The 24,692-nt window shown below is 34.9% G+C and overlaps 1 protein-coding gene across 2 annotated transcripts in view; it reads left to right on the top strand.

Moving 5' to 3' along the window:
- Positions 1 to 16,240, top strand: part of TRIQK (triple QxxK/R motif containing) — a 49,785-nt gene extending 33,545 nt beyond the window's left edge. For both annotated transcript variants that reach the window (XM_015831591.1, XM_015831592.1), the window contains exons 4-5: positions 9,293 to 9,378; positions 15,626 to 16,240. In XM_015831591.1, the coding sequence (XP_015687077.1) occupies positions 9,293 to 9,378; positions 15,626 to 15,739 (200 nt within the window). In that variant the 3' untranslated portion in view covers positions 15,740 to 16,240. The remainder of the gene's footprint in view (positions 1 to 9,292; positions 9,379 to 15,625) is intronic.
- The last annotated feature ends 8,452 nt before the right edge of the window (positions 16,241 to 24,692 follow it).

The following is a 24,692-nucleotide window of genomic DNA, read 5'->3' as shown; positions in this document are numbered from 1 at the left end:
ATATATATAGCATATAGAAAAGGATTGCTTTATGGATTTAAAATTACAGTTTAACTTGTGCAAGCAGATCTCTCAGCTGAAACTGCAGGGGGAAAGGAACTAATTGAAGGTATACATATTGCTATACCCAAGAAAGGCTTTTATTCAGGGAAAGAAACCCTTGGTGATAGCATAAAAGAAACTTATTCACTTTAATGCATCCTTCTTGTTGGCTTAAAGCTGAAATACAGTTACTTGAAAATTAATTTACCTCTCATGAATGACTGGCTGGATTATCTTTGTGGCATAAAATGTAATGATATGTCAACCCTGAGCTCAGAATGCCTTGTGCCTGCTATTAAAAAAAGTTGTTCCTGAGCACTTAATGTTGTGTTAAATGATGATGTGTCCTTTGCAAATGTATTATTAGTGTCAAGCTGTTCCATCTCTCAAGATCGAGAAATGGCCAATGATTTGAGCTACCATTAAACCTGAATTTAAAAAAAGAAAGAAAGAAAAGGGCTGTGTGCTGGGAAGGAGGTTCATGCACACTTGAAGTACTTACGCTCTGACTATATTCAATGCATATCAAAATGTTTCAGTTAGCAATAGACTCCAAAAACATCTTTAATCACAGCAATTGAAACTGTATTAAAGCAAATCTCTCTTCCTCTTTTATAAAGGAAAAATCTCCACATATCTATGGGTGTTAATAGTAAGATCCAATAAAAAGGGCACTGTGATATTGCTGATGAAGGTATAGTTTGATAGGTTTGCTATTAATTTAAATGCTAGTGTAGCTGGAGTCTTTTTATTTGAAGTGTGAAGTTTCATATTACTAACACAATTAGCTTTGTGAATATATTAACATCCCATCTCCATAGGTTTCCCAAGAATGCTTTGTAATAGTGCCTAGCCCTATGGCATTAGCCAGAGGAAAACAGGGACCTGATACCATAATGAGACAATGCTTTCTCTATCAGAATCTTGAGAAAACTTCCAAAAATATGATTTATGTATCATCTCTTCTTGGACAACTCATTTCATTTTAATGTAAAGGTATTCATGTCAGCATAAATAAATGTGAAAATAGATTATAATTAACACGTCGATTAACTGCAAAATAGCTTAATGTTTCTCATATGAGGGTCAGTTGAAGTTGTCCATATCTAGGACAATCCCATATATTTAGCACAAACATCAAATGTTGAATTCCCTTGCATGCAAATATGTTTATCAACTTCATGGCATTGAGACTGCCATATGATGGGATAGAAACCTATCTTGATGCCTACATAATTTTCTGCCCTATTATGATTTAATTTCATGCAGAGGCCTTCTTCCTTTCCCCTTTTTTTCTTTTTGAAAAATAGAAAGTTGCGATGCAGAGCACTCATCTCTAACATCATCCTTGTTTCTAAAAATTCCTCCAGTTTTTACTAAGCGTTCTTATTAAATAACAATCACAACTGTAACCCAATGATTTATATCCACTTGTTCTGGAAACAAATTAAAAAAAACCAGTTGTTCAATTAGCCACAATTTTAGTTGTCTTCTCATAGTGGCTGAGAGTTGATAGAAGATATTGGTTTGGGTTACCGTATTTTCCGGCGTATAAGACGACTGGGCGTATAAGATGACCCCCAACTTTTCCAGTTAAAATATAGAGTTTGAGCGAGAGGGGGGGGGGAGAGAACACTTGATGAGTAATATGCCAAACCACATGTGTAAAGGAATAAAATAGAATACCTGTATTTTCCGGCATATAAGACAACTGGGCGTATAAGACGACCCCCGACTTTTGAGAAGATTTTCAGGGTTTAGAAAGTCGTCTTATACGCCGGAAAATACGGTATATGTTTTTGTATTTTTGATTTTTATTATTATGCAATATTACACTTTAAATGTTATGAGCCACTGAGAATCTATTCATGATTGTGGCAGGACACAAAATTAATAAATGCATAAATAGGAAGTGGTATGGAGAGTATAAGGGGATATGATAGCAACTATGGATGGATTATTTTCTGGTAAATTGCTGTTAAGGCATCAATGATGTCTAGTATAATATCTCTTTTGTAAATAATAAGCCTCGTATCACTCACTAAACCAAATAGAAAAGAAGAATTTATTTGAAGCTGATAGCCTGGCAGTGATGATACAAACTACCCCAAGCCCACTAAATATATTTTAAATATTTTTCTTTTTAAAGACATATGTCAAATATTAAGGGCATATACTATATATTGGGAATGCAGGATATATTTTCTACAGTAATGATAAATTCAGAAATGTGTCTTTTCAGATTACCTCCTTCTCTGTAAATTTGCCTTGTGTACTGTGAATACTTTTAACGATGCCATATCCAATAAATAAAATAATTAGGTAAAATTACACTAGGAAAAGAGCTCATAATAAATTCAGACAGCAAGGATGTGGTGCATCATGGATAAAACTGTGCTTGCTTTCAACTTTGAGGTGTTTCATGAAAGAGAGACATTGAAAATAAAACCAGAAAAAAATCACTATTTTAGCAAAGAGATCTGCAAATTAAACCACACTTAAAAGGGAAGTGCACACTGAATAAATTAGTAAGTAGGAATTGGTGTTGTAGGTATCAAATTATCCCTAACATTTAGAGACAAAGAAGTAACAGCTGACCTCCCATTGCTGGAAACACAAAAGCTGACGGAGCATTGGTGCTACGTTATCTTCTATTTCAGCACCATATGTGTGCTTATTTTGTTTTCTGGAGTGGCAGGATTATATCCATTTAATAAAAGGTTAAAAAAAAGATAAAATGAGTTACCTCATAGGATAAGATACATAGAAAACCTAAAGGATTGTAACAGGACTGCTTAATGTAGAAAAATCATGAATTTTTTTTTAAAGTCCTTAATAAAAATTAAGTATTAGACAATGTAAACTGCACTGGGTAGGAAACTATGTATTTTGTATTATTGTGATACAAGCACAAAAATATTCGGGACAGCAGTTTCTTGGCAGATATAAATTGGAGAGAAAGTGCTGAAAGGAATTTTAAATCTGTAATGTTGATTTCTTTTACTGTATGTCAGTTTTTGGCATGCAGTAAATAACTCATTTTCAGATACTTTGCCTGTGTAATTAAATTTAGATTGTACATTTCTTATTTCAAATATTTTGACTCTTCCTTGTTTGTAATTCAATTGTGACATAATTGGTGTGGTCTGTATAAATGGGCAATAAATTTATGGACTTTTGTTTGGGAGATGAGCAATGAATAGAACTTGGTAATCATCCCAGGAGGAATTATCTGGAACATGCATGTGAGAGTTAAAGAACTGAAATTAGTTTTGTTTTTGAATGAAAGACAATTAGATATTTACAGGCACCCATAAAAGACAATGAATTGAGGAACAAGTTAGAAGCAAGTCCATTTGCAGGTGAAAAGAAATGTTTTTGAATTTGAACCAGCTGTATTTTCTATGAAAGAGTGTGTTTGCCTGATAGCATAATGTGCTTCCACATATCATATACTTTATGATACTCAGGAAATAGGAATGCATTCATTTTTATATTTGCAAATACAAGCAAGGAACAGCTTTGGCTGAGGATAATAATGAGGATGAGTATCAAAAAGACTGGGCTGGACCAAGGGCAGGAGCTCAAGTGTAAACCAAGGAAGTCCTGAAGCTTACATTTTCATTAAACAGTCACCAGATGTTAATTGGCTAGTTATGCTTGGATTGCAGTAAACACAAAGCACAAAGTGGAAGACCTGGTAGGACATAAAGGTGAAAAAGCATCCTGATAAAGTAGTTTTAGATAATTACTTAAGGCCAGTCATAAGCCAACTAAAATTCTAGGATATTTCAAGAATAGACTGATGTAGGGAATCTACCTAAAATGTAGAACAAGTTTAGTCCCTACAAAGAGAGACCACAATGTGAATAATCATAGCAGGCTAATAAGTGCAAATTTGAGACTGATCCCAGTCAGTGATGGCAGTATTTGCCCTTAATCATATTCCTTAACTGTGTTTTGGGAGTGGAAACATATGCAATAATATAGAGCTGGGGGACCAGACAGAGTATGCTTAGTTTGCATTTATTTATTATATTGATTTATATAGCTGACCATCTCACCAGTTGCAACTCTGGGCAGTGATCAGCAGATTAAAAAAGAACAACGCATTTGAAAGCCCATTTTGAATTAATACTTGAATCAAAATGTATTTATCACTCAAAATGTGCAATTCTTCAAATTTTGTTGTAGTATTTGTATTTGTACATGTCTATATAGACAAAATTGCAAATATTTATGTAAATTAATTTAACAAAAATTAATGGGAAAAAATGAATAACCAGAAAATCTTGTCATTGTCACCATCTTAACTTTTTTGATTCCTCTTCTGGATGTTCACACTTAAAAGAGTTGAAGCTGACTCAGTATCATATGCAGCTAGACAGATCCTGTTCTTCTACTTCTACTTGATTTGGCAGTGTGTGGCTTTGATAGTTCTGCAGTCTAGCCAGCGCACACTGGAGGAGATGGGAGAATGGAAAATTCAGGGGAACTATTGATTGAAGCATGGTTTGATAGGTGAGGTTATCTGTTATTGTTCTAGAAAGACATAATAGCATGTGGTTTAGTAGTTATACATTGGTAGTCCTTAACTTATGACTGGTTACTTAGCCACCATTCAAAGTTCCGATGGATCTATTTGGCGAGGTACTTACAACCCAGATTAGAAGTTCTGATGGTAACTCCTCACTTGCAGTCACATGACAGCACTTTGAGAACTCATCAACCAGGCCATATTTATGGCCATTTGCAGTGGCTCACAATCACATGAGCATGATTTATGACAATTTTGCCAGTTTTTGACAAAACTGGTCCATAAGCAACTAGGGATTTGCTTAATGACTTTGGCATTAACTTAACGAACACTGCAAAAAAGTTTTAAAATCACGTCAACCCAAGATCATAAATGACCATCATTAATTAGAGCATGATGGGTAGGCTCTCCATTATGGTTACAACTCCAGGACTACCTATACATTTAACTACTATCACTTCCATTTATCTGATTAGCCAAGCTGAATGAAAATGATCATAAATTTAGTTGGATACCTCTGGAGATCATCAAGTGAGAAACACTGATCTAGCAAATATATTGTTTGAAGAACTTTCAAAGGAGTTTGAATTGGTGGTATAAGCTGAATATTTCAGTTTGCAATCTTTTGGATTCATCTGGTAGTTTTACCATACAGGTGGCTATCTTGAATTTTTTTTTTAAATGAACGGGTCAATTATTTAAAGGAAGTTACTATTTTTCTTTTATCTTTCATTATCTCTTTTGTAAAATTTTACACACAGTTGATTCAAACTTGTATTCTCTCCTATGTATTCTCTTCTGATTTTAATACTTAGAAAGGAGAGTGAGAAAATTAATCACAGATGCTTTTGTTTTTGAGATTTACCAGCTGTGGATTCTTTGTAAAGGTGGTTTACAGTAAAGGTGGTTTTCAGTTCTTAATAACTACGTTTGCAGTAAATGTAGATTCAGGTTGTTAACACTGACTTTAAATTCAGTCTGCATATATTGCCAGTTATAAATTGATTCACAGCCAGATTTAGGAAATAATAATAGAGAACATAAAATTTATTTCAGTAGAATACCTGAAACCACTTACTGATATGTTGCCCTGATTAATGGGCTCTTTCGGATACTTGGGCATAGTTATGCAGCACATCAATAACCTTTTCTTGAAAGCAACTGATTCTTCTTAAGACATAATGATACCGATTAAAATCTTGTATTACTTCTCAGATGGATCTGATGTGCATCCAATGCACGTAATTGTCCTTTAACCTTGTGCTTTAGCCCAAACTATTTTTATCTGCATTTAAATTTATTGCTGCAGAAATGATTCCTATATATCATTGCTTTGCACTGCATAATTGCTTCGAAGATGAATGATTTATTGGAAGAAGAAGGTACTTTGTTTTATATCTTTCTACTTAATGGAAAAAGAAGGTATATTGCTGTAAGGCTGATTCAAATAGCCCTCCTAATAACGTCTTTAAGGGTTTTTCGTGAAAGAGAAAAATAATTCTTGATGATTATACATAGACATGCAGATCAGGATGATGATAAACCAGGTGGCAGTTATTTATTTTTTAAATTTATTATAATGTTTATATGTTGCCCTTCAAACTAAACATTTATTTCAAGAAGGCTTAAAAACCTGTATCTAAAAATGTGAACTAAAAATGGCTGGATAAAATACATACTAAAACAATAACTTAAACTAAGTAATTAAACCAGTGGTTCTCAACCTTTAATGTCGCGGCATTAAAAAGGTTGAGAACCACTGAATTAAACCATTAGCTTCTTGACAACAAAATTAAAGTTCATTAAAAAGCAGGTCCCCCTCAAATCTTGCTATGCTACATCATTCTCATGGGGACAGTCTTCCTGGGAGGGATGAGCAATGAATTTCTGGAAGAATGGCCAAGAACTCCCCAGACTAATCCCAAGGTGTGAAAGTTATCCCAGTTGATCAAATAAAGCAAATAGGCATCTATACTGAGAAGCACGTAAAGGAAGATGTTGAAAATGGATGATCTTTAGTGGTAATAGGAAAAACCACATAGATAGGCAAGGTAAGCTGGCTGACAATATGCTGCTGCATGATGGGCCCAACGTCATCATTGGCTGGCATTACTGAGGAGCAGCTGAGGAACTTGTGGTATTTATAACACAGCTAGAGAAAAGCTTTTGGAGTATCTAGTTGCTGATGATGCTATGCGGGAAAAGAACATCAGAAGCTGCAGAGATAGAATTACTGTGGGAATGTGGAATGTAAGAAGCATGAACACGGGACGGCTCAGACAGTGAAAGATAAAATGAATCAGCTATCCATTGGCATATTGGGCATTAATGAATTGGGTTTTTTAGGAATTTGGAAGACACAACTTTAAAATTTGGTTTAATTCGGTTTTAAGGGGGGGATTGTATATATACTTTGGTTTTAAATATGTTGTGCGCCACCCTGAGTCCCGCTGGGAGAAGGGCGGCATATAAATTAAATTAAATAAATAAATAAAATAAAATAAATAAATGGACTGCAATTGGAAACTTTCATTCAGAAAATCATACTGTTTACTACTTGGGACACAAAGAAGAAAGAAGGAATGGTGTTGCTTTTATAGGAAAGATATAACAAGAACAGTACTTAGGTGGGGTCAATGGTGAAATAATATCAATTATACCTGATGGACTACCCTTTCATAAGATGGTTACTGTTTTCAAGTTTATGTTTCAATCACTGAAGCATAAGAGGCTGACAGGTTTTATGGTTAAGTTCAATATGACGTTGAAAGAACATACAAGCTTGTTGTCCTTATTGCAGTTATGGTGCTGATATGCAAACTATTAAACATTGTGCAAGATTGCCCGCAATGTGTGCTCTTCAGCTCCCTAGAAGATCTGCACAAAGCAACACCAGGATAGCTGAATTGGACATCCAGTTATGAAGCCATGCTGTACCCCTGTAGAAGTTTTGTATATACTTACGTGGATTGTGTATATATGTTTACTTAACTTTTGACATGCTCCCATCATACACTAAATAAGTAATAAACTAGTTGTCCTTGTTGTGTCTGGAGACTGAATGCCAGTTGGAAATAATAAAGAGAAAAGATAATTGGAGTCTATGGCTTTGGAATAAATGCCAGTTTCTGCAAATCCAATAATTTTTTCATTGATGGAGATCCAAAGAAACTGTGGAATTAATCAAGAAAATTGTTAAGGATGACTACTAAAATACTCTAACCAAAGTATACCAGCAAATCTGGAGAACAACCAACTGTGAACAGATTAGAACAGGTTAACTTATATATCTATATCAAAGAAAGGAGACATAACAGATTGAAAACTATCATACGATATCCTTCATTTTATATGCTAGCAAAATAATGCTTAGGAACATCCAAAATAAATTACAGCCCTAGGTAAAAAGGGAGATACTAGAAGTTCAAGCTGTTTTTCAAAAGAGGCTGAGGAGAAAGGAACTAGCAATCAAGAAAAACACCACAGACTAGCATTTGATAGGGTAGATTTGCAGAAATGGCATTTAAATTTGTGGAGTAGGACACAATTTTTTTATAATGTAAGAATTCTGAAGAGTAGATTCATGGGAAAATCTTTTTTTAACATGACAAATGGCTCTATGCAGCATCAAAACATATTATGAAATAGATTTTTCAGATACCTTTTACTGATCTCCCATTTCTTGCCCCAAATGGTAATAGTTTCATAAAAACTTGGGTCTAACAAATACTTGGCATGGTACTTATTTTCAATATATTTGCCTATGATTGTAGCCTAAACAACAACCTTATAAAGTATAGCTTTCAGCTAATCTGACTCTGCCAAGGCAGAGAAGCAAACTGCTATAATGCAGTTGACATTATTTCAAAGTTGTCAAAACCTATCATTACTAAGGAGGAATGCATCTTATTTTAAGGACTGAATATGGAATAGGGATAATCATCTTTTATGCACAATACAGTTATTTCCAAAGAGTAGACTTTTTCATGGCAAACAGAGAAAGCATGCTATTCTCTGGATGGATGGTTGGTTCAGGAATTCTGGGAGTTGAAGTCCACAAGTCATAAAATTACCATAGTTGCTCTCCCCTACTGTGGAGTTATATTACCCCCGCCCAAGATTTGTTTGACTCCCATCCTAATGACAACTTGGTTGTTTCCATGGGTCTTGGAAAGGAGTGATTGTGGTCCATCCATGGTTTTGAGTTTTTTTTACTGGTAGTGTAGATACTTCCAGTCTGCTGTAATTTTTTCTATATATGTTGTTTTTGTTTTTTAATTACAAGTGACCCAAAGTTATTAAGAAATTAGGTGGCCTCAAAATGTAATTTAATGAATTAACCTCACTGCATGGAAATATTATATACATTTTGACTGTTGTGTGATTTTTTTTCATTAAATAATTGCTCTGTTCTATGTGCATATACTGGATTTGGAATGACAGTGTGGTATGTTATGGCAGCAGTATTTTACAATAATCATTTGTACATGACCATCCCAAGCACAAAATAATAAATTGTTCATATCATTTAACCATGTAACCCCCTTTTAAGCAAACGTCTCAGTGTCATTGAGCTACCAATTCCATACTAGTTCTCTGTGGCTATTAAAGGTAGCAACTCCCTCTTCTTCTGGGTATGCCACAGTCATTAAACAATTGTCTCTCATTTCTCTGGAGGGCATTCAATAATACATTTTTCCCCTTCGTCAACAGGAAAACAAGATTATAAGAAAACCAAACCTATGTTAAAAGCAGCAAGACTGAAAGCAGAGGCCAAAAAAACTGCACCAGGCATAAAGGTATGGCTACTAAATATTTACATCATCGTCTAATAAATATTGAGGTTTTTAACCAGAAAAAACTGTTGGATGAATATTGTTCTTTAGAGATTGTTTATGACATTGATGTTTTGGTTGAAAATTAGTTTATGGCACTGCTAATTAAACTGAATGCCAAAATCTAATGAATGGGATGGGATGGGATGGGATGGGATGGGATGGGATGGGATGGGATGGGATGGGATGGGATGGGATAGGATAGGATAGAATAGAATAGAATAGAATAGAATAGAATAGAATAGAATAGAATAGAATAGAATAGAATAAAATAGAATAGAATAGAATAGACCAGACCTTGAAGGTCTTCTAGTCCAGCCCCGTGCTCAAGCAGGAGAACCATCTCAGACAAGTGACTGTCCAGTCTCTTCTTAAAAACCACCAGTGATGGAGGGCCCACAATTTCTGAAGGCAAGCTGTTCCACTGGTTAATTGTCCTCACTATTAGGAAGTTTCTCCTTATTTCCAGGTTGCTTCTCTGTTTGATCAGTTTCCAACCAACCATTTCTTGTCCTGCCCTCTGGTGCTTTGGAGAATAATTTGACCCTCTCTTCTTTGTGGCAGCTTCTCAAATACTGGAATACTGCTATCATGTCACTCCAATTTCTTCCTTTCTTTAGACTAGCCAAACCCAAGTCCTACAGCCGTTCTTCATATGTTTGATCAAACGTCTCCAGGCCTTGGATCATATTACTTGGGACAATATTTATTTGATCTACTATAGCTCATAAGCTATTTTAAAACAAGGATGCTTATCAATTTTGTGATGTTGATCCCAAAATATGTTTCAGAATCTGGTTTTCCCATTGACTTTGCTTGTCAGAAGATTGCAAAGGTGTTCACATGAACCCAAGAAACTGCAACTGTCATAAATGTGAGTCAGTTGTCAAACATCCGAATGTAAATCATGTGACCATGAGGAAGCTGCAATGGTCATAAGTGTGAAAAATGGACATAAGTCACTTTTTTCAGTACCATTGTAACTTCAAACAGTCACTAAGTGAACTATTGTAAATTGAGGGCTACCTGTAAATATGGTATTAAAATCCTAAAATCAGTTTGCTAGTTTAGGAGAGCTTTGCATTCAACCCCAACAAATGTTCACAGAGCAAGTATTGCACAGGCTCTTGTTAGCTGTGTGGTGACGAATATAAAGATGGTATGTAGGTCCATGGTATGTAGCCATTTATACTTATCGGTATATTTCATTACACTGGAAAGAACAACCTGTAGGTAGTATGGAAACAGACAAATAAAGGATGAGAACAATTTCATAAAGAAAGGAAATGCCAGCTATTACTAGGTTGGATGATCTGTTATTGTTCAAAATGGAACTCTGATTTCATTGCATTTCAGAAAATACTCAATAAAACATTCTTTCAAGATTTACTTTATTTACTGCAGTGATTGGATTGTCATTAGGGATGTAGGTGTAAGAGATGACCAGGCTAAGCCCAAAGGAAGGGTCAAATGGGTAATCAGTCATGAGTCCCTTTGTGCTCACAAAAGATCTAAGTCCAGCCCATTGTGAATTCCTTATCTACCACCAAATTGATTTGACCATTAGCAGTTCAGATTCTTGTAGAGAGCTTAAGCTTACAATAAATCTTTATACCCATTTGAACTGCCTGGATCTCCTGCTTTCCCTGGAGCTTGAAGTGGGTTTGCAAAAGTTTGCAAAAGTTTCAGGTTTTTTCCCCTAAGAGTAGGGCCCTTAACTTTTCTAAATCAACCCCCAGTGTGGTACTTTTGATTTCATCTCTAGCATGTTAATTAGTTTACTCTGGTATATTTTGATTGCCTGCCATTTTCATGTAGGCTTGAAAATAAAAAAGTTTCATTTAGTCATTGCCATTTAATACTTTGTTAATTTCCCCAAAGAGTGATTTTTATCTGTGTTGATAATGTCAATGTAGCAACTTGTGAGCAATAAATATCCACTATTTTTTATTCTTCCTGAAGAAGGATGACTGTTTGATTGCTGTATTTATATGCTTTTTGATACATATTACAAGCTATTCATGTGTTGATAGTTTCAGTATTAAAATGCTACTTTCATGGGTATTGTTTTTAGCTATTTAACAAAAATCATACCTGCATCCAAACCATGGCCATCATTCATAATTTCTCCAATTTTAGAAATGAACAGGACCTCAGTTACATGACATGTCTCACAAGATACTTTGTTAAATACCTAATCTGCTTTAACAAAATAACTTTATCCAGATATTGAATTAAACCCAAGTGTAGTTTGTTTATTTTTTGCATAATATGTTGGTTAAATCCAGATAGTTGTAATTTATATCGAAAGCTGTGATTGAGTAACTATGGCTTAATGTGATATGGGAGATCAGCCAATAGATTTTCTTAAACTAAGAATGCTTCTAAGAATGCTTAACATTAACCAGTGAGAAACGTTTGGGTATTTTCCTCCGACAGTGTTAACTTCTCCCATAATTTTTATAACTAGAGGATATCAGCTTGACAAAGGCTGTTGCAAAGGATCAGGAACATCCTTAGGAAACTTCATAGGAAACATTAAATGGTTAAGATTTACTGCTAACATCTGAGAACAGAAAATATATAATTGAGCTGATATGTATAAACGTTTATTGAAATTTGAAATGGAAGAATAACAAGTGAAAGACTGTATGATAAGATGGACTAAGTGAACATAACATATTGATTGAACACCATGAAAATATGTGGGTAAAATGATTAACATTTATATTATGTTATCACTTAAAGATAATTTTTTGAACCAAGTTGTACCATTGGTGTATGACTCCAGGAAAATTGTCTACACTGTGTAAAGTTACTTTAGATTTAAGTTGGAAATATAGATAACATGAAGAGACATTTTATCATGCCTAGTGGACTTATAAAAAAGCCAGAAATTTTGGGGTTCAATTACATATAATGATACAAAGAATTTTAGCAATCAACAGTGAATAAAACTAAAACTTTTTATTTGCTGGATTAATAACGGTCAGTTAGAAAAGAACCATGAGAAATTATATTTACATAAGATTACTGCTGTGAAACTGTGCAAAAATGTGAAAGACTCTGAAATACATGTTGGATGGTTGGGTCTGTGAAGATGACAGAACTAGCAGAGATGGCAAAATTAACTTATTTTATTAGAGAAAGATCAATAATATTTATTAGTAACTGGAAACCCTTTATGGACTTTGCTGAAAAAAACAGAAAAATAAATTTGTGATTTATGGTTTTAAGATTTAAAAAGATAGCTTAGAGAAAGAGGAAATTATGAAGTAGCCATAGAGATAAAGAATAAAATATAAAGGTACAGTATCTATAACCATTTTCAAGAAGATCAGAAGCCTTTAGAATCTTCCTTTCTTTTCTTTTTCCTCTCCTTTTTCCTCTCTCCTCTTTCTTCTCTCCTGTCTCCTTTTCTAGTTTTTCTTCTCTATATTTCTTTTTCATTTCTTATTACTTTTCTTTATTCTTCTTTAATTCATTTTTTTTTAATTCTGTTGAAAAACTTCAGTAAACATTATTTGTTTAAAAAGAACAGAAAGCAAGGAGGGGCATGCTGCAAGGTGAGGGCAACAGGGATAAACAAGCTGACAAGACAATTTTGTACAGCATTGCTATTTTTTTACTAAGAAATTCTGATGAGCTTCTAGGATTCAGTTTAAAAACACAAGTGGAAAAGGAATGGCATTTCTTATAATTTTCAGATGACTTCAGTGCACGATGGGATTTTGGTGAGGTTTAATATAATGAGAGAAATACATAACATATAATGAGAGAAATACATAACAACCAAGCCATTAATCAATTGGGTCCAATTTTGAAGCTAGTTTAGCCTAGGGAGAAAGCCAGCTACCAGGAAAAATGAAATGGGAAAAGCAGGCACAGTAGAAAGTATAATATCCAGGGAGATGGTAGGATCTCATTATCTGCTCCTGAGCAGAAGAAGCTTGCGGTTGCGTGCCATTCATGCATTGTGATTTCTTGAGGTGCTAGATGAATCTGCCATTGAAACAGACATAAGAGTATGAATAAATGCATCCAATTCTAGACCGTCACTGCATTTTTATAGTTTAGATTTATGAGTAGCTTCCTGTTTGGTTTCCTAGAATAATTTTGGAGATGATCTGTGTTTTTAATTCTATTAGATGAAGCCAGAAGATAATACGGAAGCTTAAAACAACCTTCTTATATATTTTTTTACAAAAAAATGGAGATTGGGAGTAGAAGAATACCAGTAATATAAATAGGGTGGGTTTTTTTTTTAAGAGTTCACGAGTCAAATGATTTGTCTGGAAAAGAAAATTTGGGCTATCTGCAGAATGATAATTCACAGAGAAACCTTAACCCAAGAAAGCTATGACTGAAAAGTATGTAAATGGTATATACTGAATTTATGCATCTAAAATATTGCAAAAATATAACATGGATTCTTGTAAATGTGAATAAAATATGTTCCAGAAGAACATACCAGATCAGCCGGTAGATCTCCCCATTCTCAGAAGTTGACGGGAAATTTTATTTTTTAGAACAATGTTCCTTCTTTTAAATTTGGTTATTTTTTTTAATGATCATGAAAAGAAAATCATTGCCTTGAGAAAATCATTCAGTCCATTCTGATCTATGTAATGCAGAATAAATCTGCTTCCAAATCCCATTTATCTCTTTTCTCTGTAGTCTCTTGTTTATCCAAAGCTTTATTGTTAAAATGATATTTTATTTTATTTAAAAATGTATATGGTGCCTTCTCTAATACTCCATGTTGCAAATTTGAGACCCAAGCGACAATCATACCTTGCATAAAACTCATATCTTTCAACAAGTTTTACGTACCTATTATGGATTTCAGTTGTTTTGCATATGCAGTAGGCAAGTTACTTTTTAAAGCTGAAAGATTTAAAGAGCTATATACTTTTATGACTGGATGACATGAAATATTAAATGACCCTAAAGTCTTCTGTGAATTCTGCCCCTCACAAATTAAAATAATTCCCCATGATTGCAAACTTTTTTCAGTAGGAAACTTTCTAGGCTAAATAATTACCTAATCAAAACTACCATATGTATGTATATATTCTTGAAAAAGTACCTTGGGGACAACCATGACTTGGATAACTGAGAATCTCCATAGACATCCTGCAGAATGAATACCTAGATCTTTTTTGGCTCTAAGCCTAAGTGGGATTGATTGGTCTAAAGTCATCCAACTGGTTTCCATGCCTAAATGAGGAATAAAACTTGGTTCTATTCATTCCAGTCTAGTACTGTAACCAGTACACCACATAGCCTTGTATATGTATGCATATGTGAAATCACAATGATGTCCACCAATAGAAAATGTTGCTGACCCCTAATATAACTACTATATGTAACCTCTCTGTAGACAATAAGCAAGACTGAAACCACAATGAGAGTGATCCTGATTCCAGTCAAAAATGCCCCTTGCTACCATAAAAACTGGCAATAATAAGAGCTTTTATTCCAGTTTAAAACAGCATCCTCTGACAAATTGTGTGTCCAGAGGAAGGTGAAAAATGAGTTACATTAAGATTGTGGCAAGAAAAACTAAATTCCCCATCTGACTTATGTTTCTCCAGATCTTCGTGTAATATTTCAGTTGTGTTTATGATATGTCTAGTCTAGAACAGGTTGGAAGTCATAATCTGAAATAGCTTTGTGCTGAAGTATAATACCTCAAATCCCTCATCACTGGACTGTATTTTCAAGGGCTACTAACCAACGTTCCAGCTTTCCTAACAAAGTTCATAGCTTCAGTCTAGAAAATATTGGCAAAAGATAGCTGTTTTAAAATAAAATTGTGTTAAGGTCGGGACCCTGAAGTTAAAAGTGAAAACAAAAACTTCCTCAATTATGTAGATGTATTCAGATAGTTTACTTGACAGCAATACAGAAATGGTTTGCCATTGCCTTCTTTCTGGATTGTTTATTAAAAAAAATTACTAGTGCAATCTATATCCCTTAAATTTGCTCATGATCTCCTATCCAAGTAGATATCACCATGTGTTCTAATTCTCTTGGGTATGAGATTAAAAAAAAAAAATCTCCAATGCACTACTTTCAATTGCTGGATTATGGTCTATATTAAAAACCATTTGGCTATTACTGATTATAATATTTATATTTATAAATTTAAATATCAGCTCTTACTTAACTTAAAATGATACCTAACTTTTTTTTCTTTTTATTACAGGAAGTCACCCTTGTCCTTGCAGCTATATTGGTATTTTTATTGGCATGTTATGCTTTCTTTTATCTTAACCTTTCTGAAGAAGACGACCTAGGTCTGGAAAAGGATGGAAATTAGTCAAATTGTTTTTGAAGATTTCTTCTAGAAAAAAACATTACTCTTGTTGACTTCAGCCATGAAAAGCTGCTCGTCATGAAGTTGAACAAAATGGGAATCAGTTCCTGTAACTCAGAAATTAATAACACCCTTGAGACTATCTCAGCCAGCCTTATGGATACTGATGAGGTTCTTCTCCTTTTCAAACTGTAGTTTATTGGCTAAAGCTGATCTTTTTCCTCATTTTTTTTTGAAACTGGAAATGTTACATTCCAGAAAACAATTTTCTATATTCATTAGTGTTAGTATGTGGGTGAAAAGAATTTGATTTCCTTAGAGCTTGGCAACAAACACAAATTACAGATATGACTCAAACACAAACCAATATAATCTGTGATATCTGTAGACATATTTCTATTACTTCCAGGTTTCACTAATTGTTGTGTGAGTGATCGGGCACATTCTTAATTCTTATCTCCAACATTCATTAAACTAGACATACCCAATTCCAGCAACCATTCTTTATATGTTTTAGTCTCCAGTCCTCTGATCATCTTTGTTGCTCGTGTGTGTGTGTGTGTGTGTGTGTGGGCTAAATGGTATGTATGTCATGCACAATATTTTTTGGATTAAAAACTATATATACAGCTGGTCCTTGACTTACAATTGTAACTGAGTGCAGAATTATGGTCTTAAGTCTGGCCAGTTGTTAAGTGGGTCATCATGTGCCTGCAGCCCATTTTATGACTTTTTTTTTGCAGGGGCCATTAAGTGAATGCTGCTGTTGACAAACTGGAGGCAAATGCCAATTTCAAGCGAAAACTGTTGTAAATCACCATGTGACTATGGGATGCTACAAACAGCTGTAAATGCACACCAGTTGCCAATGTGATCATGTAACCATGGGGAAGCAGCTATTAGGACTTCAAAACCAGGTCATATGTAACACTGGGGAAGTCCATCATATCTTCTAAAGGTCACTAAATGTCTGGTTGTAAGTTGAAGATTACCTGTAACATACTTTGCTTTGTAAGTTAAATTGATTTGCTGGGAAGCGAGTGTCTTACTACACTATTCTTTGTAGGACCAATGTATCAACATCACATTTCATATATTTTTGTTTTTGATAGGACAACAAATCACATGCTTATATTCCACTTTAAAAGTTTCTTTTTTGTGGAACAAAAATCACTGATTTTAATATTATGTAAAAAACATGCATATTAGCCCTGTAGCAAAGCCCTAGAAGTCAAAATGTTTCACAGTAGGAGTAGAGCACAGAGCACAGCCTAATTCAAATATAAGGCCTTTCAGTTAAATGGAAACCATTCTGAAATATGCATGTTCAAAAATTCTACGAAGCCGGTTGCACCTCTGCAAGTGCAGATGTCCACAAAGTACTTTTTATGTAGGTATTTTTTAAAAACAATTTGCAATGGGTACCTTGAGTTAAAAGTTTCTTTTAGGAAAAACAACAACAACTGGGGATTCTATTAGAGCATGGATGTCAAACTCGCCACGTCATATGACGTGTTGCGACATATCGCAACTTTTTTTGCATTGCCGGAGCTGAGGTGGGCGCGGCCCCTGCATGATGCAACCAGCCTGTGGGCGGGCAGTTTAACACCCCTGTATTAAAGCAATAGTTACAGTAAAAACCAAGAAGATATCAGAGATGTGTGATATATGTATTTGAATGTATTTCCTAACACCAAATTAAACAATGTTTGAATGCTGCTGTTTGTGAGAAAAACCAGAATCAAGAACTAGGGAAATTTATTCCAAATCCTCTAGTAAAAAAGGGATAGGTACTATGCAACATTGACTCACAGAAAGGGCAACACCAAGCTACCATTGACTCATGTTCTACTATATCTTTTTTATGGGAAGTTTCACCTTAGTAAGGAATAAAACCCTTACTAAGGGTTGAAAGAAGAGATCAAATAGCCATATACCCGGTATTACTCATTTTTAATTTCAACATATCTATATTGTGACTACATCAATCCTCTCTGCTCAGAAAAAGTAATTCCCATTTCATTGCCACTTTGGTGCAAATTTATTTTCAGCATCCTCCTGACTCCTCTATAGCTGGGTATCAGCAGTCATCTTTTTTGTTCATTGCCAACTGTTCAGAGCACATGTGTTCTGTCAGAAATGGCACCTGGATGATAGAAACACTAGGATTCACATATGCTCTGAAGCAAAGTTCCTTCCTCTTGGGCTAACTGAAAGCATGTAAATAGAAAGTTCACTCAGTGTTGATTTTAATTAGAACACTGCTTCATTAACATAAAGATGAAAATTCTATTTTAATCATATGCAATATCAGTAAGAAATATAAAATATATAAAATATACCATAGCTTTAAAACAATTTTCATCTCTTCTCAATACTGGCTCTGAACTTTTTCTGATACCGAAAGCAACATTAGAGTTTCTTTTCAGATGGTCTTAGGTGACCCCTGTGAAAGGGTCGTTCAACCCCCAAAGTGGTTGCGACCCACAGGTTGAGAACCGCTGCACCAGCCATAGCATTGGGGTGCTAACATGAGCCTAATTATTGATCAGAATTAGGAAGTTTAATAAATAAGGTTTCAGTTGGATTTAGTTTATTAGCATGGGACCACACTACTTCTTAGTTCTATCTACATGCTAAATGAGAGAATGCTGATTATTCCAAACTTAAAACAATTACCTTAAACAGGGAAAAGGTGTGGAGTATATATGTAGATTTGCACAATCATGAAAAATTGTTATGACTAAGCAAATGATAATACAGTTCTTTGGAAAAAGAAAAAAATTGTGGCATTGGAAATGTTTTTCTGATATGTTGGTAGTAAATTCTGCTGCTATTATACAGAATGAACAATTGAATTCATTCTAGTAAATCAGTTGACTGGCAAATGTTCCCCTCTCATTGTAGCAGCGAGTTTACTGAAGGGGCCACTTTTATCAGTCTGTAATCATGTTGGCATCTACCCTGCACAATCTCTCTCTTTTGTAAGTCAATTTATGGGAATTATGCTACATAATTGGTCACTTTGAAGGATCAAGGAGGGATGTGTATTTACTAGTTCTGTTACCACTGGTCTAGAACATAGCACATAGACTACTAGAGATGGAAGGGATCTTGGACATCTTCTAATCCAACCCTCTGCTTGAGCAGGAGACCCTATTTCATTTCAGACAAATTATTGTCCAATCTGTTTTTGAAAGCCTTCAGTGATAAAGCACTTACAACCTCTGAAAGCAAGCTATTCCATTGGTTAATTGCTCTCACCCTTAGGAAATCTCCTTAGTTCTAGGTTGCTTCTCTCCTTGGTTAGTTTCTAATCATTGTTTCTTGTCTTGTGTTTTGGTGCTTTGTAAAATAGTTTGACCCCCTTGTCTTTGTAGTAGTCCCTCAAATATTGGAACAGTGCTATCATCTCCCCCCTGGTCCTTCCTTTCATTAGACTAGACATACCCAGTATCTGTAACCATTCTTCAAAAGTTTTAACCTCCAGCCTCCTGATCATTTTTGTTGCTCTTCTCTGCACTCTTTCCAGAGTCTCAATACCCATTTTGTATTGTGACCAGAACTGGATGTGGTATTCCAAGTGTGATCTTAGTAAGGCTTTGTAAAGAGGTTCTAGAACTTCACTGGATCTTGAGTCTATCCCTCTACTACAAAGTCTGTGAGTTTGCATGATTGGACTGCAGTTGGATAGGAGCATTTTTTAATGCAAATCTTATTAATGGAATCCAATATTTGATGTTTGTATAGTAAATGCATTTTATGGATATTCTTTTTTTTCCTGAGAAGAGGGAAAAAATTTCACATGGCACATCATTATACCTCACTGAACAACAGCTTCTCCTCATGTTTATTAATAATCCAAATTGGTGAGGAGACAGCCAAAATGTTAGGTGCTAGTATCCCTCAAACAGATGTCTCAGCATTACTTTGTCACATGCTTGAATGAATAAGAATGCATAATTCTGAACAGCTACACTGTAGGCGCCATTTATTTATTTTAATAGTTTCCACTTCTGTAAATATCAATATCGGCTTTTGCCAGTTTTTGGAAGCAACAGCAACTCTGCCCTCTAATTACTGGGATTAAACAAATAGCTAGGAATTTCCTAAGAACATACATGTGCAAAATGTTGGAATTACTACATAATTGTACTACATTTCCTTTGCAAATTAATTGAAAGACTATAATATCATTGTTAAAAATACAGGATTATTATTCTCACTAACACATTGTGTACTTTCTACTTTTTAAAAAAATAATCTCTGGATTCAAGAATAAAGATGAAAACAAAGTGATTGATGATATAATCCCAGATGATGGGCCTGTCAAATCAGAAGGTAGTCAACATGCTACCCCAGAGTAGCTGAGCATATTTGGGAGTACTAATAGTGCTTATGAGTGGCTAAATTAAAATCTATGGGAAGTCTAGTGATTGATTTCTTTCTATGCAGGAAAAGAAAATCAAAGCTGCAAAAATAGAATTGTAGTGGGAACATGGAATGTAAGAAGCATGAATGAATCAACCGTACATTGATATCTTAGTCATTAGTGAATTGAAACAGACTAGAGTTAGACACTTTCAGAAGATCATACTGTTTACTATTTAGGACATGAAAAACAAGAAGGAACAGCATTGCTTTCATAGGAAGGATATAGAAAGGACCATTCTTTTGTAAAATGTAATCAATGACTGAATAAGGTCAATTAGACTTTGTTGAAAACTGCAACATAATGACTATCCAAGTTTATGCTCTAACCACTGAGGCAAAAGAAGAGGTTGACAATGTTTTGTGAATGAAAACTGGAATGCAAAGTTAGAAAGAACAAGGAGGAAAAAGTAGTTCAACTAAAAATAGGCTTAGGAGATTGAAATTAAGCAGGAGAACGACTTGCCAGTTTATACCAATCTAATTATTGTTTCATATTTGACACAGTCTGCAAACACCAAAATGATATCCATGTACATGGACATCACCCTATAGAGTACACCAAATTCTAAAGTGATATATTTTAATTCTAACCAAAATATGACTTCAAATCTGGAGAAGAATGACAAAAGGGGAAGAAGAGGACAACCAGTAGTAAGAACTCAATGATTGCAATGATGGATATTGCATATTAGAAGAACTTAAAGGCCTGAGTTGGACAAATCATCTACTTACATCTCATCTACAATGTGGTATTTCCTGATAGTCTCCAATCCAAATAGTAACCAGGAATGAGTCTGCTTAGGTTTTTAAGATCAGCCAAATGTAATTTTCTTCAACCAGGTGCCCTTTAGATTCAATGGACTGTAGTATTCTCAAGCCACAGCTAGTATGTTCATAGATGTTAGACACTGCAGCTCAATGCATTTGGGCACCAGACTGGGAAATGCAGTAAGCCCCTGGTCTTGGACTGCCATTGTATATCAAACAATGTTTTCACAATGATATGATGTTGTGCATAACCAATATTATACACTCAGATAAGGAATTGTGGTTAATGAAAGTAATCAAAGCTCCATTTTTAGCCATGTATCAGCATCTGCATTAGGTTTTGCTAAGAAAATTTAAAATGGAGTTCTACGTAGGTTCTAGAGCAAAAGTGTAGTTTAACCAAGCTTCTTATCATAACTCAAAAGAAGGCCAAATAGAAACTGTGTCTAAATGAATGTGCCTTAGCTTTGTTAATGGAAGTTCTCTGTGACAAATACATTGTCAAAGTGAATACATCTCTGCAGATCAGGTTTTGGAAGATACTGAATTCTCAAGTGACACGGGAAAGACAAAACTGCCCTATTATGTTGAAATCTCCTCTCAGGGTATGTGCCTTAGATTTTAGATTCATTATTAGTCTTTAATGAGGATACAGCCGAGCCCTGGAACTCCTGTATTTTATTTATCACAACTTGTGTCATTTGTGGGAGAGACCAGGCGGCACAAACATAAAGAATTGCCAGAGAACAGCAGCTTGAGAATAGTGAAGATTAATGAACAGATAAAGACACATATGATTGCCTGTCTTTCCAGCACAGGCAGCTACCAGCTCATTAAGCCAGTGAGAACTCTTGAGACAATTGTTACAAACAGCCTTGCTTTGATGAGGGACCGGTGGCATCTCTGTCCACATTTATAAAAAGGCTTCTTGTGTGACAGCCAGGGAAGCAGCTTTAAAAACTGCACATTTTGTCAGATTGTCTGCGTTTAAAAGTTGAGCCTAAGGAATTGCTTTTTTTAAACCTTACCTATCTTTTAAACTGGAGATGGGAATGGGAATTCTGTGTTTAAACTTTATTGCGACCAATTACAAATAAAACGAAGCAGTAATTTTCCTCTGTTGGGTAAGCACATTTACTATCCATCCCAAAATGTTATTAAGCTACAAGATTTGTACATTGGTGATTAAATGTTTCACTTTATGTTAAAACATAGCTATAGTTAAAGAGCCACATTGGAAGAGTGGTTAAAGCAGCAGACTAGAAACTGGGAGACCGTGAGCTATAGTACTGCTTTAGGTACAAAGCCAGCTGTGTGACCTTGGGCCAGTCACTTTCTTTTAACCCTTTCTTTTAATTCTTTTATTATTTTTATAAATAACTCAAGGTGGCAAACATACCTAATACTCATTCCTCCTCCTATTTTTTTTCCTACAACAACACCCTGTGAGGTATGTCAGGCTGAGGGAGAGTGACTGCTAAAAAATCTTCCCTGGTTTTCATCCCTAACATGGGCCTAGAAATCTGGTTTCTAGCCTAGTGGTAAACCAGCAAAACAAACCACTTCCAGAATATTGCCAAGAAAACTGCAGGGACTTGTTCAGGCAGTCACCAGAAGTCAACACTGACTTACATGCTTTTAGAATTTCCTGATGGAAGAACATAGGACAGCAACATAACAACTGCATGGACAGGCTCTCCAGGTGGGCTCCTGAATGTTGGCTTCCACCAAAAGAAAGAAGCACTTTGTTAGTGGCCACCTGGCCCCAAAAAGGGCACATTCCTCATATCTGGGCTTTTGGATATATTTCCTATTCCATCCTTGTCAGTTTTCCCAACCTAGCACCTCCAAAGAGGAAACTAAAATTGCCAAAATTCCAGCAGCCAGCTGGATGATGCCACCCAGGCAGCACGGCCAATAAATATACAGTTAGGTTTTGCAAGACCAATATTGAATGTGAGAGACAATTTGGTGCAGTTGTTAAGGCACCAGGCTAGAAACTAGGTGACTCTGAGTTCTACTTCTACCTTGAGCACAAAGGAAGCTGGATGACTGGGCAGATACTCTTTCAGCCCTAGGAAGCAGGCAATGGCAAATCACTTAGAAAAACAGGTCAAGAAAAATGCAGGCACTTGACAGATATAAACACTGAATTGAAGGCACAAAAACAATGAAATGAAATGACACATGACCAAACTTGAATACTCATCAAGAGTAAAGAAAACACCCCATGACCAGGCTTTACAATCTTATATATGTCCTATTCTAACCACTGCAAACCTAAAAATGTAACTTGTAACTAGGTTATCATGAAGCTGATAGAATAAATGAATTCTTTAGTGCAGCTGTTGGTAAGACAGCAAGAACAATAAAAGAAGCTCTTGACAACATAAAAATAAGCTTCAAATAATTGCTCTCCCTGGGATCCTGCAATTTGGGAAAGTGAGGTATAAATCAAATAAATGGATAAATAAGGATACTCCGGTATTACTGAATCAAGGTAACACTTTGTTTTCTGGATATATCTGCCCAGGTGGTGAGTTGAATGATCTCCCTAATATCTATCACCTTGGGAAGTTTCATCTTTGTTTTAAAAACAGAAAGCATTTTTGTTCTTACAATTTCAGAAATAGAATGGAAATTTCCCAGTGCCAAAGAACAACTTACAAATCACAGGAGAAGCTGAGGAAAATTTCCAATAAATTGGGATACCATATGAAAAACTTACATTTTCCACATCTATAACTGACAAGTGATTTATTGTACACATAGAATAATTACATTCAAATGTGGGTTATTTATATCACTTACAAAAATTCAGTTTTCCTTCTAAAAGGTCAGCACAAAATTTTAATTTAATTTTTAACACACAACACTAAAGTTCAAACATTATTTGCTAGAGCATCTGTGTTTGTTGCTTGGTATAAATAGCAAATATCTCACACATGTTCAAGTTGTAAAGCAATGAATCACTAAATGTTACTGACTCAACCACAGATTCCCTTGTACATCTGCTGGCAAATACTTAAAAGAGACCCCAAAGGTGATGCTTACATAAGCTTTTTCTTCCCTTATTCCCTTTTTAAATTTATTTTAAATCATGAAAAGTTACACCGAAATTGTTACAGTTTAACTTGCTCAAAATTTTTGATGTAAGCTGTTGCTGGGATGCTTATCTCTGATACAAACAATGAAATCCCACTCTTCTTTTTAGAAAAAAAATCATTTTTTTTCATAAACTTTCTCAACTCAACCTAGAGAACAGATCTTACTGTGCCATCCATCACATGATTTATATACTTTTATTATTTAGGAATAATTAATCTGCCTGTTCAAAATGGAAACTTAGTATTTTTATGCTCCATGTTCTTTTGTTCCAAGTGTCAAACATATGTAGCATCTAATCCTGGAAACAATTTAATCTTATGTTGAGTTATAAGTGACATGTCATTAATCTAAATCTTTATCACATTCCCACCAGAGGTGAAATAACATTCCCCCCAATTACAGCCTCCCCATCAACTTACTGAATATTTAGGAAAAAAAATGTGAGACTTTTTTTGGACTTTGAGGCCACCAATGAAATATTTTAAGATATGTGTCCTGTATAAATGCGATAACAATCTCTAATCCTGCCAAAGACTGCTATCTAAATCTTTGTCTAAATATAGGTCCTAGATTTCTTTTAGTCTTGATGTAGATTCACCATAATTTATTTCAAATAAAATATATTTTTGAAATTATGCCTTTAGGT

The sequence above is a fragment of the Protobothrops mucrosquamatus genome, unplaced genomic scaffold, assembly GCF_001527695.2.
Source record: "Protobothrops mucrosquamatus isolate PMUCROS unplaced genomic scaffold, P.Mucros_1.0 scaffold_266, whole genome shotgun sequence".
Taxonomy (NCBI): Eukaryota; Metazoa; Chordata; class Lepidosauria; order Squamata; family Viperidae; genus Protobothrops; species Protobothrops mucrosquamatus.
The sequence above is the reverse complement of the archived record's forward strand: the minus strand, read 5'-3'. Positions and strand labels throughout refer to the sequence as shown.